This window comes from Leptodactylus fuscus, chromosome 1 (assembly GCF_031893055.1).
Source record: "Leptodactylus fuscus isolate aLepFus1 chromosome 1, aLepFus1.hap2, whole genome shotgun sequence".
In the NCBI taxonomy this organism is placed as follows: Eukaryota; Metazoa; Chordata; class Amphibia; order Anura; family Leptodactylidae; genus Leptodactylus; species Leptodactylus fuscus.
In genome coordinates, this window is record NC_134265.1 from 188264090 (window position 1) to 188277911 (window position 13822).

At 38.1% G+C, this 13822-nt stretch overlaps 1 protein-coding gene across 2 annotated transcripts in view; it reads left to right on the forward strand.

The window, feature by feature from the left end:
* The first annotated feature begins 9545 nt into the window (after nucleotides 1-9545).
* CPLX1 (complexin 1) overlaps nucleotides 9546-13822 on the forward strand; it is a 204834-nt gene continuing 200557 nt past the window's right edge. Inside the window, exons 1-2 of one of the 2 annotated variants that reach the window (XM_075280572.1) lie at nucleotides 9546-9890; nucleotides 11301-11412. In XM_075280572.1, the coding sequence (XP_075136673.1) occupies nucleotides 11382-11412 (31 nt within the window). In that variant the 5' untranslated portion in view covers nucleotides 9546-9890; nucleotides 11301-11381. Of the gene's footprint in view, nucleotides 9891-11300; nucleotides 11413-11533; nucleotides 11574-13822 lie in introns of those variants that run through there. The other variant, XM_075280581.1, reaches the window with a different exon arrangement.

Consider the following 13822-nt stretch of genomic DNA (forward strand, 5'->3'; position numbering starts at 1 on the left):
GGCTGGGGCCTCTTAAAAAAACGTGCGCGAGGATGGTGAGTTCTCTGACGTGAGTAAATCTCCAGTATGGTACCATAAAACTAGCGTGAACTATAATAATATTTCCCCACATTATCTTTATTTTTAAAAGAAATCCCCAAATCCTGCAGTTTTTAGTGGCTACTAAGCCTAACATTGTGATGATACTTCCTGTTCTGTTGAAGATTTCTCTCATTAACAGCAGAAGAGGGATTACAAAGACTGGTAACATCTAGAAATATATATTACATAGTCATTTCTTAGCCCGTCAAGTGGTAGTCATTAAGAAAATACGTTGATCGCTACTTGTTTGCATTGGCCTTCGTACACAGGGAGATGCAAATTGAATGATGGAGGATTATCTCTGCTGCGATAGTTCCTCTCCATTCATCTGTATAGGTTATCGTCAGCACTGGCCTGATTATACATGGGGATCTGCCTGCATAACCTGCAGAAAATATGCAATCAGCTAATTAGCCGCATAAATTAGGGCTGTTATCGAGTGAACGAGTGAACCTTAGAGCGTATATGAGCCAACTTTCCAATCCCCTTCACTTCACAATGACTTCTGCACTGGTCATAGTCAAGGCATAGAACATTCTCCTATCAAAATCAAAGATCTTGAACATTTTGACACAGTTGGGGCTATGGTCCATATGACTGCTGTAAAGCATATCTCTAAAGTATGTTAGCACATAAGTACATAATAATAAATATACAGTGTTTCACTATCTGATTTTAAGTATTACAAATAATATAGGAGACACATCCTTTTCAAAGTGGATACTACCCATTCCCCTGCTAAATACAAACCGTATCAGTTGTTTATGGTAACCTATAATCACACAATGGGCCTCTAGCCAAATACTGCTATAACACTGTAAATGACTCCAGTCGACAAGGCAAGTTGTGGAAACCAGTGATCGATTTAATTCACTTATAAATAGAAAAAAAAATTCTGCACATAAATTCTTTCTTCAGTATTTGATGTCATTCATATAGACAGAACAGAGTCTGCCATTTTGTTACATTATGATGTAGGTTTCTCTTTGTGGTAAAAATGGCACGCTACCATTTGATACCATTCTGGGTTACGTATGATGTTGTGATCACTTTTTAATCAATTTTTTGGGCATTGAGTTGGTAAAAAAGTCATTCTGGTGCTGTATAACAGAGCAGAAACCCAGCGGCTATAGCGCCCGCTCAGCTTTGAGCAGGCATTATCTTTAAAGTGTTGCCATCTAAAGTATATGTCTGGTTAATGTTGGTAAAGGGTTAAAAATGTATGTGGAATTACATAGAAGGCTCCACTGTGAAAAGTTTGGCTAGTTTTATATTGTCATTACTGTAGACAATATTCATAAATCTGCCCTGTGTGTTATATGCCAACTCTGCATAGTCTGACCTGAAATTATGATATAGAAAATATAAATGTTATAAATATAACTCTCCTTCATCTGTATGATTCACTGTGGTATTCTACTTTTACTGTCTTCAGCAATATGTCCTTATAATACGCTTTTAGCTTCTACTTAACATCTTCTCTGTTCCCTTTTTCATTTCAGATTGTAAGCCCTTCTACCAATGTATATTGCTATTATTTCATTTCCCATCTGGCAATGTGATGTTGATTTACCATATCAGTGACTGTTTCCTGTACATTACTATTTTTCTTTATAGGCACACACATGTTGGCGTTCAGCCCTGTTTTATTATTAGATGCAGCTGACAGAGCTGTTTCTGTGCAGCTATTCCATACAGCATATAATAATTCTGCTTACACTGTTGGACTGCTAGATTTCTTGAATCAATAATATCTGTAAAGGAAATTGTTAGGCCTCTGCATCTCAGCTAGACAGTGACAGAAAGACTGAAGAGCCATTCTATGACTTGTGTATACCTTTATTTTCTATTAGGATAGACTGGTGAATAGAGTTGATGCACATATATACATATATATATATATATATATATATATATATATATACACACACACACACACACACACACACACACACACGCTTGTGTAGTGAGCATAGTACACCCTTTCTGTGCACTGTCCCTATTAGAAGGAATATGCTATTACTTTAGATACTATGGATTTTATGTCAAAGGCTAAGACCATACGTTGCGGAAAAGCAGCTTTTTCTGTTGCAGATTTTGCTGTGGTTTTTTTGAGCCGAAGAGAGAAGTGGATTTAACAGAGGGGATAAGTATATACCTTTATATTTCCCATTCTGTGAAGGATACCGCCACACCAAAGCTACTTTGGCACACCTGGCAGTCACCCTTCTTCCTTAATTTCCACTCACGCCCCGTGAGTGTGTCTGAGCCTTATAGGATAATACAAAATCAGCTTTCTAAAGTGTTTACAGGCTATAGTGGATGCCAGCAGCGACATCAGGAGCCCGTGTTAGCTGTAACTTACAGCTAACACACCGCTCCTTAATCCTCCATCGGAGCGAGCTCCAATAGAGGGTTTAACCCCTTGCTTGCCAGTGTCAAACATGACACCGGCATGCAAAGGCTTTAATTGTCTTGCTGCCGGAAAATTGCAATTTTTTTCAAATTTCCATCAAATATCCTATTTTTTTTTTATAAGTCAATACAAAAATATTAATTAGTGTTTACCACTAACATGAAGTATAATGTGTTACGAAAAACAGTCTCAAAATCACTTGTGTAAGTTAAAGTGTCTCAAAGTTATTGCCATTTAAAGTGACTCATGTCAGTTTTGAAAAAAGAGGCCTGGTCCTTAACGCACTTTTAGGTTGTGTCCTTAAGGGGTTAATTATGTTTCCAAAATTGTTCAACTTTTAAATTGTCTGCAGATTTAAATATGATTATGTTTGTGGAAAACCCCTTTTGATATGACTTATATAAATTTTTTGAGTACTTTTAAAGGGAGCCTCTTAAACAATCTATGCCTATCAAACAACACAAAGCGTTTGGTAAGGATATAGAAATATATGTTTATATACTTTTGTGGTCATTCTGAAGTTTATTATTGCAGACAGAATAAATTTAATCTGCTATAAAAATTAGGTGGTAATTACCCTAAGGGTACAATAGTGTGTTTGGTTCCCCCTTGTTGTGAGCAACAGTCTCACTCACATACTATGTCTTTAGCACATCCATTATCAGTACACTCAGTAGAGAGTGCGCACTGTGGTAGCGAGTCCACTGTCCACAGTAGTGAGTTAAGCCAAATGTCTACAGTTTGTTTGTGAACTAGAGATTTCAATGTGAGATGAAACCATAAACCATATGAGCTAGTTTGGGCCTTTAGATTTGTGGGCAGGAAAGGACATGCAAGCGTTTTTGCTGTTTTTTTTCCAAGTTTTCTTGTACTGCTTTCTGTGAGTTGTGGCCTAAGGCTCTGTTCCCACGGAGTAACGCGCCGTGCATTCAGACATGTATACACATGTCAGAGTGTGAGCGCTCAAAACAAATCCCATTCACTTCAATGTGTGCTGGCTTACGGGCGCAACTCATTGAAATCTATGGGAGGCTTTTTAACCCATTGGTTTCAATGTGTAGCGCGCGTGAGCCAGCACACATTGAAGTGAATGGGATCTGTTTTGAGCGCTCACACTCTGACACGTGTATGTCTAAATGTGCGGCACATTACTCCGTGGGAACGGAGCCTTAGCCTTAAAGGGTCATCCAGCATTTCAGAACTGAAATCCGATCCATAAAATCAGACATTAAATTTAGATCGGCAAGGGTCCAACTGCATGTACCCCTCAGATGAACTGTTTCCCTTTGAGCTCCTATTCTCACAGACTCTACTTTTAATAGCAGTTGTATTGTGAGTACTGCCATTTTACCATTCAAACCTATGGGACACAGCCTATGATCCTATAGACAGAGTGATGTCAGTATTTTTCTCTCATACAACATTCTAAACACTAACCTATCTAACTAGCACTAACTTACCTACAATACAAAGTATAATTTTGTACATTACATGATCTATGACAAGCAAGGATTAATCTTGAAACTTCTCAGCCTCAAAGCAAACTCTATAGCAGGACCCCAACCTAATGTATCATGCATTTCTGGAACAACTAAACCTCCTTTTTATAAGAGAGTTTCCAGCCTAGCATCACTAGAAGGTGCCAGGCTGTAGTGCGTAAAGACTGTATGTTGAGAATAGTCAAACGGATACTGTCTGCTCCAAAGCCAATGGACAGAACCTGGTTTCACCCCTTGTCAAGAATCATTGTACCACCCTCTTTCCATAAAGTACCAGACCAAGGTAGATTTGATGTCTTAGCAGAAAAATACTGTATGATGCAATAAGTTATCAGCATATTTAGTGCACAACACATCATAAAATGCACAATAAGATGTAGAAAAGCACAAGTAATACAAAAACATAAACCAATTAAACAGACCAATGTTGGCCAAGGACTTAGGAAAGTTGCCCACCTAAGGCTGAGGCCCCAAACGTAAATGCAGATTTTTTTTTTGTTGTTGCAGATTTTGCTGTAGATTTTTTTTTAGAGCCACACCTTCAGAACGAATGGAAAAGATATAGGAAGCTCAATCCACTCCTGACTTGGGTTAAAATAAAATGCAGCAAAATTTTCAACAAATAAAGCTGCGTTACTACAGTGTAGAGCCTTAGATTGAGGCCATTTTGTGGACGATGGCTCCTACCATCTTACAAGTGCATTGCAAATGAGCATTGAAAGACTTTTTAATATCATTGAATTGGTGCCCAATAATCGGACAGTATAAAACAGTCTTCCTCTCCCCCTCCTGCCCCTCCCCCCGTCTTGATTTTTGATGCCATAGATGATAATTATGATTGTATTCCATTCCCACATGTTTTGATGATACTGTCACATGATTATTCCTGAATACCCTCTGGGTCCCCAGAGGTCTTATCATTCTTGCATAACAAAACTCATATATATGTATTACTTGAAGATTGTACATTTGTTTACACTTTAGTTGTTTCCTCTTTTGTATGTTTTTGCATATTTCTAAATAAGAAGTTTGAAAAAAAACCCGCAGTCTTACTACTAAATATAATAGTACATACAACTATGGAATATACTGTAAACTATGTCTTACAACAAAATAACATATCACAAAAAGTAACCTCTCTATCACGGTATAAGGTGTATATTTAGTGAGTATACTATTGCATCAGGGAAACAGGAAGCAATGATTTAAATAAATTACCGGCAGTCTAGGATGAAATAATAGCTTTATTGTTCATGGGAGTCTAAGATTTCATAGGAGGTAGTGATCAAGCAAAATAGAGACACTAAATAGTGGCAGACAGCACAGAAGTAAAAGCAATACACAGAATCCTAAAAAGATTGCCTTACCATATGGACAACAGTGAGCAGCAACACAACATTATTCATAACAGTGAACAATTGTGGAATATGTGGAAATGGTAATAAAGGGGATAACAATAAGCATACATATGATAGAGACACTAAACCCAGAATACATATTAGATTAAAATATACTGTATATAGAAACAGTTTCACTAAGACCCAAAGTATCACCATCATACAAAATCCCAATAATGCAAACCATAAATCATATATAACCGTATGATACTATGCATAAACAAAGCAATAGAATGACCAGTTCACTAACTTACTTGTCTACAACCCGTTCTCTTACATTTAATCAATCACCAAGTAGTTGCCACATTGTGGAAAATCTTGCAATACAATGCTCAAACAATAGTAAGTTATTATAGTAATATGAAATATTACAAATAATGATAATAATGACATAGACCTGGTTCACATCAGCATTCAGGATTCCATTCACGGAAACCTATACGCATTAAAAAGTGGTTACTTTCAGGAAAGATGCAGACCCCATGCACTATTACAGGGTCCGTGTGATTTCTGCTCGGTGCCCGCACGAAACATGCAGAGCGAAAAGTGCTGCTTGCAGGACTTTTTGCTCTGCATGTTTCGTGCAGACACCAAGCGGAAACCACACAGACTTCATTATAGTCTATGGGGTCTGCAGGTTTCCCAGGTAAACACTTTTTGATGTGTATAGTTCCATTTGGGGGGTCCCCAAGAAGACTCCCTGAAGGAATCCCGAACGCTGATGTGAACTAGGCCATAAGGTTAAACATTTCAAACAAATGAGCTACATAGTGGCCAAACAGTAGGGGGGGGGGGGGTGTACAGCTAAAGAATGTAAATGAAATGTCCTCCCTCCCCCCAGAAATGGCCAATCACATAAATAGATCATACAATGAACAAATAACTGAATTATACCATTGGCTAATAAAAGTAACATATAGTGTGGATTTAGAAACACTAAATGGTGAACAGATGGAAGATGCATAAATGCATACATGATGGATGCCAGACATTCACTTGCTCAGATACTGGAAGCAAACATACACCTACTAACATGTCTTGCCAGCCATAAAAAGGTTCCGCTCTTCTAGTCAGATAAGATCTGGGGTATACTTATTCATTTGACAGCCAGGGTCAGACACACATTATTTTTGACTCATATAGGCAGTCATCACAAGCAGTACTTGTGTCCTAATACACGTGCACAAACATACCAACATATACACACAATTAATTAACCAATTACATACTTGCTTACTTAACCAGCTTAACCAAAAACACCAAGTAACTTGCTTATCCTTTAGAACCTTTGGGTAAATTACAATAAATTTGTTAGACCTTCACTGACCTTGGGGCTTGAAGGTATTTATATTGTTTTCTCTTAGAAAACATAGACACATTGGCCAGAACTGTGACTTTTTTAAAAAAAAATTCAAGGCTACTTACAAAGTTATTTCTTTTTAGTTTAACTGAAGCCATCAAAAATAAGCTCTGAATGGGGCAACATGGTGGCTCAGTGGTTAGCACTGCAGCCTTACTGCACTTGGAGTTCTGGGTTAAAATCCTGCCAAGGACAAAACATCTGCAAGGAAATTGTATGTTCTCCTTGTGTTTATGTGGATTTCCTCCCATACTCTAAAAAGACATACTGACAGGGAAAAAGGTACATTGTAAGCCCTATATGGGGCTCACAATCTACATTAAAATAATTCCTGAATGACAGTAATTGTGATTCATTGAAACATCTTTTTTTACCATTAAAAATACACATTTGGATACAATTTGATACACATGTATGACATCACAGGCAGTTATTTCATCATTCAACATTAAAGGGGTTGTCCCATCACAAGGATCCTATCTATATTGCTTGTTAATGTGGATGTAAGACTTTTCCTAAATACACTGCTTCAGCAAAACTGCTTTGTTTGTCCACTATCTTACTTTATTCAATTCTTTGTGGCCACAGCCCTGACTTAGCTGCTCATGAGTCAAGTGATGTATCTGCTTCTCTCAGGGGGGAGGGAGGAGGGGCTAAGTGCATGGGAGCGAGCCTGTGTATCTAGCTATTCCTGTGTCTACACCATGTGACTTAGCTTCCTGTTAACAGCTAGGGAAGAGGAGCTGCTTTCATTTCTTCTGTTCTCCCAGTTATCAGGCTAGCTAATTCAATTGTGTTCATTATGGCAGAGACAGGCAGTCTCTGTATGTAACACAGAATGGATTTGCTGCTGCCTGTACTTCATAGTCCAATATGGGTGGGCGGAGCTACTCGTGAATTTAAGTGCGGAGCTAAATGGCAGGTTGCATGTGAAACCCCACCCACCAGATGATGCAAGAAACCAGGAAGAAAGATGATTTTACAGCATGAAGACTGATGAGTATGTGAGGTGGGAATACCCCTTTAACCTGTTGTATACCAGTAGGAGCTGTACTATCAATTCAGGCTTAAAACATCAAAACTTAATTGTACCACTGATTAATTCTTGTATTGACTACTGCAATGTCTACTGATTGGTGTTCCACTTGACCCTTGTACCAGGCCAGCTTTAGTACCTCTTGGACAATGCTTAATTCCTCAGTTCTGTTCATGTTTTAAAAGTGGTACAGAATATTTTGGTGCCATATAAATAAAATTATTATCATTAATAAGACAGGTCCACAGGTCCATATTAGTGTATTAATTATAAGAAACCAACTATATACACTATGGGGCAGAATTGTACTTTCGACCCTATAGTATATAATGGAAACAGTACAGCTCTTTACATGTAAATTTGCCATATGAAATAAATTGATTTTGTCATACGACTTACTGGGTTGCAGAGAATTTGGCTTAGAGTTAAACCCAGAAGTGAAGTCTGAGGAATTCCCTGGAATTTAGCTTTAAACCACTGTGCAGGGTTCTGGGATTTTGCGGCAACAACAGTAGACAAGCCGTAGCTTAGAACTAGCAGCAAAATGGTAAACAAAGTCAAGAGACAAGTTGGATCAATATTGGATTTCAGAAAAAGAAAATATCACTGCAGTTTTGGATTCCTGATGGAACTTTTTGCTCAGGTCAGATAGAGAAACAAGGGACCTTATGACTTATGTACCAATAGAAAATTGGTTGGAAAAACAAGTGCACTGGCAAGCACTTTGGTGAAACAATTGCATTGACCCTTTAAGGACTAAAAAGTCAGTGTGCACATGCATGGCTGACTGCAGGGTATACAGGAGAGCCACATTCACAAGATGGATGCACAGTCCAGAGTCACTGAGCAAAAGAGCTAGACGGATAAGTACAGAACCTTCGGCTCTCCAGCTGTTTCAAAACTACAACTCCCAGCATGTATACTCGCTCTGTTCTTGGAAATCCCATGGAAGTGAATGGAGCATGTTGGGAGTTGTAGTTTCACAGCAGCTGGAAAGCCAAGGTTACCTACCCCTGATCCTCTGGTCATGGAAGCATCTGATCAGGGTGTGGCAAGGAAATAAGATGGTGAAGGCCATCTGAAGGTTTCATTACAGTATTGTGCTATATAGTATAAACTTTCATCTTTAACATTATTCCACGAAATATATGACAGCCGTATACAAACTTGAGTAATGCGAATAAAAATATAATTTTTACCAGTGCTCTCTTGAATCGACATATGATGGAGAATTATTGTATGTTCTATATATATAGCATAGGTATAGCATATGCACTGCTATGACACTTTCAGCCTGTGTTATGTAACATATGTTCTGTCAGCCATGTAATAATATTAAGCAGAGTTATCCTTACGTGATCCATAGGAGGAGGCATTTATTGTTTTACCTTGGGGTGAGAAAAACCTCTAGTACCTGTGCCCTGGTAATACACCATCTGAATGCATTAACAGTTTCTCTGGTGTTCTCCTATTAATAATAGCTGACAAAGTGCACTGCATAAATAAACTATACATATAGCAGCCTGCTCTCTAGAAAGACGTGGATGGCAAAAAATAATGAAAGAGGAAAAAGACCTGGCTTGTGGAGTCTTCCCTAGCCTGGTGCAGTCATCCCTACTACATTATGTCATCATGTATTTAACTACAAAGAGTGTGGAGTGTGACATGCTTAGAGGAGGGATCAAATAAATGTAAGTGGGATGCTCCGGAAATGCTGTGATTAAAAAAAAAGAGAATGTATGGAAGGAAAGAAAGAGAAGGTTATTGATCATCCTCCTGGTTCACCTCTGTGTGTCTATGCCAGCACTGCTTCCTTCTGCTGCATGCTCCCTTTACATCCCCTCCATATGCCCTTGTGCTAGCTGGTCATTATTAGGCAGGATATACAGTAACTTCATGAAGCTGTCTCTTCCCTAAATGCCCTTCAGCAGCGGCTGCAGTTCCTGTTGAGAGCACACATGGACTTGGGGAGGAGGAGACTGTGCTACAGAAAAAAATGATACTCTAGGGGGAGGGGGGCGAGCTTTTCCTTCCATGGTGCAGAGTTGTTACTGAAAGGACAGGCAAACTGCGGGATCTCCTTTCTGCTCAAGAAGACAAGGTAGTGGCTGATCATTTCCATTTGTCTTTGCTCCTTTGCTTGCATTGTGTGTCGGGAGCTGTCCCATCCTGCCTGGTGCTGAACTAGGTCCAGGGCGATGACAGCGGCTTCCAGGGTGATTTCTTCTTAGCTATGCTAATCGTCTCATTCCAGACACAGCCTTTGCATGGCTTGTGTTTTCTTCTCTCATGGTTATTGCTTTGCTTGTTGTGTCCTTTTCTGCTGATACATTGTTTCCTCAATACAATGCATGTGCTGTCTTAGGAGAACTGTACTGAGATTTATTGACCAGCAGAGCTGTCCTGGGCATGCTGCATCTCCTGTTATAGAGTCGGATATCCTAATAATACCAGCTAGAGAAGTTTACAAAGAAAACACTGTCATCGTTTGATATATAGGAAGAATACGATATCATTGGAACATACGTTCAGTATGTACGTTTAACTTTTTTGGTCCATTTCCAACTCGACATGCAAATAGGACCCTATGTTAAATATCTGAGTTGCTTTTTAGGATATTAAATGAGTCATAATGTGCCAGTCTTTGAAGTACCAGTAGAGGGAGGCATCAAGCTGTAGTATATTGAGAAAATGACAGTTCTTATCACCTGCAGTGCAGGAGTAGGACTTCTCTGGGATATCATTTGTTGCAGCCCACTAGGTTGTGCAGTGAGGTGGAACACATTCTACCGCAAAGAGTGATTTTTGTGTTTTGTTACTTATTATTTTGCTATATTGGTTGTCAAAACATAAGACTGAAAAGTGTGAAGCGTCATAGTTAATGTCACATTTTTTTCGGTGTGCCTATTGTGAAATGTAAAGACAGCTGCATTGTGGTATTGAGATGAGGAGTCTAAACGTGCTTTACTAAAATGACTTGCACTTGACCTCATTAAGGTAAAGCTGGGCTAGTTGGTTTTATTTTATTGTTTTATACATGTTCTATCTACTATGTAAAGATACCAGTGAGTTATGGACCTGGATACCTCACCTTCAAATGTCCCTTTAGACACTTCCCACCAGACATTGTAGACAATCCCGTCCAGCTTCTAGTGGAAGCCACACATAGGACACACCTTCAAGACTACAAATGTCTGTATATGTTAAAACCAATATAATACTATTATGAGAGATCTAATCATGTACCGACTCCTTCTATACTCTATGTATGAATAATACCAATTAATAAACTCAATTCTATAGTATTCTACTCCAGGCAAACTATTTTTGACATTCTTCTTCTTGACCTCATTTGAGTCACTGTTACCTTAGAACTGTCCTAGCCCATTTTATATTGAATATAAATGTATTAGTAAAAACCTGCACTCAAATCAGGTAATGTAATAGGATTGTTAACCGTGATTCTGACAATGTAAAGCTATGTAAGTATATATGTTTTCATTTATTTCAGGCTAAAACACAAGAGTTGCCCTGCTTTTCTTGCATGTAATATATAAAATTCACTGAGTGGAAGGAATCATAAGCCATCAGTATGGATTTTGTTATGAAGCAAGCTTTGGGAGGTAAGTGCAGACATTCCCTAATCAAAACCCCATACAGTATGTCAGAAACTTAAGTACAATGCGTCAATTCCCAAAGCTCCTCCCCTTTTCTCTATATCTCTGCACCATAAGGTAAAATACCACAGAGTCACCATCTGAATAGCCAGAGGCAAAACATTTGAGTAAGTTGTAATTATTTTTAGAATATTTTGCCAATAATCAAGTCACAAGATAATTCTGCTTTCATTCACACATCGCTTTGCATCTACTTATCACTTTGGAAATGCTTTCAAATATGCACCAAAGATGATGTCATATTTTATTTTGCTTTTTTTTTGATTATTTAAAATAGTCAAAATTGCATACATATAAAACTGGCATAGACGTAACGGACGACCTAATGAAATTTCGAATTCAAGTCGAGAATGTACAGTACTTTGGCACCGTCCGAGCATGGTATAAATCTTTTTATCAACTGCAACTGAATGTACATACTTAATGTACTACTCTTTTGTATTTTCTTCCCTGCTTTATACAGCTTAACCATTTCATTTGCTTATGAACCTTAACCAATGGTGGTTTAGCTCCATAGTCCATAGATTTCATATGTGGCATTGAATGTGTAGAATGCAGTTCTTCCGGAAAGTGCCTGTCAAATGTGTAATTGAGCTTTAGTAAGATGCATTTTAATTTAATAATGACGTGACTGTTTTGTAACCAAGTCTTAATTACGCACTTTTTGTTTTAATGGAAGGCAGCATACAAGTCCACCTCTGTGCTAAACGGGTTCTTGGTCATTTGGAAAATTATGTATTTGCTAGAAAATGTTATTCCACGGTGGTAATGAGTACCTTCATTTCTGCCAAGATCACCAGCACTTTCCTGGACAATCACACTGCAGCTCTTTTCAGCAGAACAACACTGTGCCATAGATATGGGTTTTTGCTCCTATGTTCTAGGTGCAGTACTAAATTGTGCACTGCAGTATTTTTGCTTCCATTAAATTTGCGCAAATCTTTTATTTAACAAGGAGGATAAATGGATTGATTGAGATCTGCTGACTGTAGGAAAACAATCCAGTAAAACCTGAAATGGGATTGAATCCATTAAGCAGACTTCAGATAAAACCATTTGTCAAACCCTTCACTTAGAAAACAGCTATATCGATAAGGAAAATGATTAAAACTCAGTGAACTGTGGTTAAAATTATTTTTTTTATTTCCATTGATTTATGCCATGAGGGTAGTTGAAGGTTAAAATAGGGTAAATACATTATGGTGCTATGTACAAGGTTTTATTAGAGTATAAATACATAGGATGTTGTATTCTTAGCAGGTGTATCTACTATATATAATGCATGTCTGGCTTAGTAGTTGTCAGTTTTGAAAATATTAACATAAAAGTTCATAGCTGAACATAATAGTAAAGTCACCCATGTAAAAGGTGCTACAAACAGTCCTTTCTTAAGATGAAATACGTTCATGGTCTTTATACGTACTTATTTTCAAAATATATTTACTGGATATATATTCACTTGCGGTTTTGGTTTAGTAATCTCAGCACGAAGACAATTGCACAACCTTAACCTTTGTAATGTCATCCAGAATCTGCCTATCCGTTTTTATATATGGGTTGTGTCTCCATTCAACCCCACCCTCGTGGCATGACAAAATATTGACACTTCTAAATGCATCGTCAATATCACAAAGCAATAAGTCACAAATGATGCACACCAAAAGATATCTACAATAAAAAGAAACAAATTCTTGATGGACCACATTGGTACTGACTACTTTAAAGGGATCCTGAGCAGCATAATATATAGTTTTGAGGGAAAGAACTCGATATGAGTTGTCATTTATTCATGTAAGACTCTGCTTATTCTTGATTTTGAAGTCCCATGGGCGGTCCTAATCTATGATTGACAGCTTTTCCCATATCTGTGTAGATACAGATACACTATACAGTACTGCCAACCAGTAGGAGTGCCTGGCCTGACTCCTAAGCTCAGAATGAGCAGGGGTGTAAATGTCTGCCCACCACTCCATTCAGAAGGAGGGGCAAAATTCCCTGGTCTACTGATCAGTGGGATTTTCAGCTGGTCCTTATGGATAGGGATTAACTTGCTTTGTGGGAAAACCCCTTTAATTACTAGTTCTGCTGAATCATTTCCCACAAATAGGAAAAATAATTAGATCAGCTCAATTTCATCTAAAACATGGAGATTGCAGATAGAACTGGATTTTTAACATGATGGGTTCCCTTCCAATGGGTTTTCTGGGGTTTACATATTGAGAAACATATTGATAGTTCATAACAGGCTATCAATATGTGGTTGGTGGGGGTCTGTTATGTGGAAGCCAGTCAGATTGACTTATTGAAAAGAAACTTGAGTGATGCCACTTTTTCACTTGAATGGGACTGAGCTGCT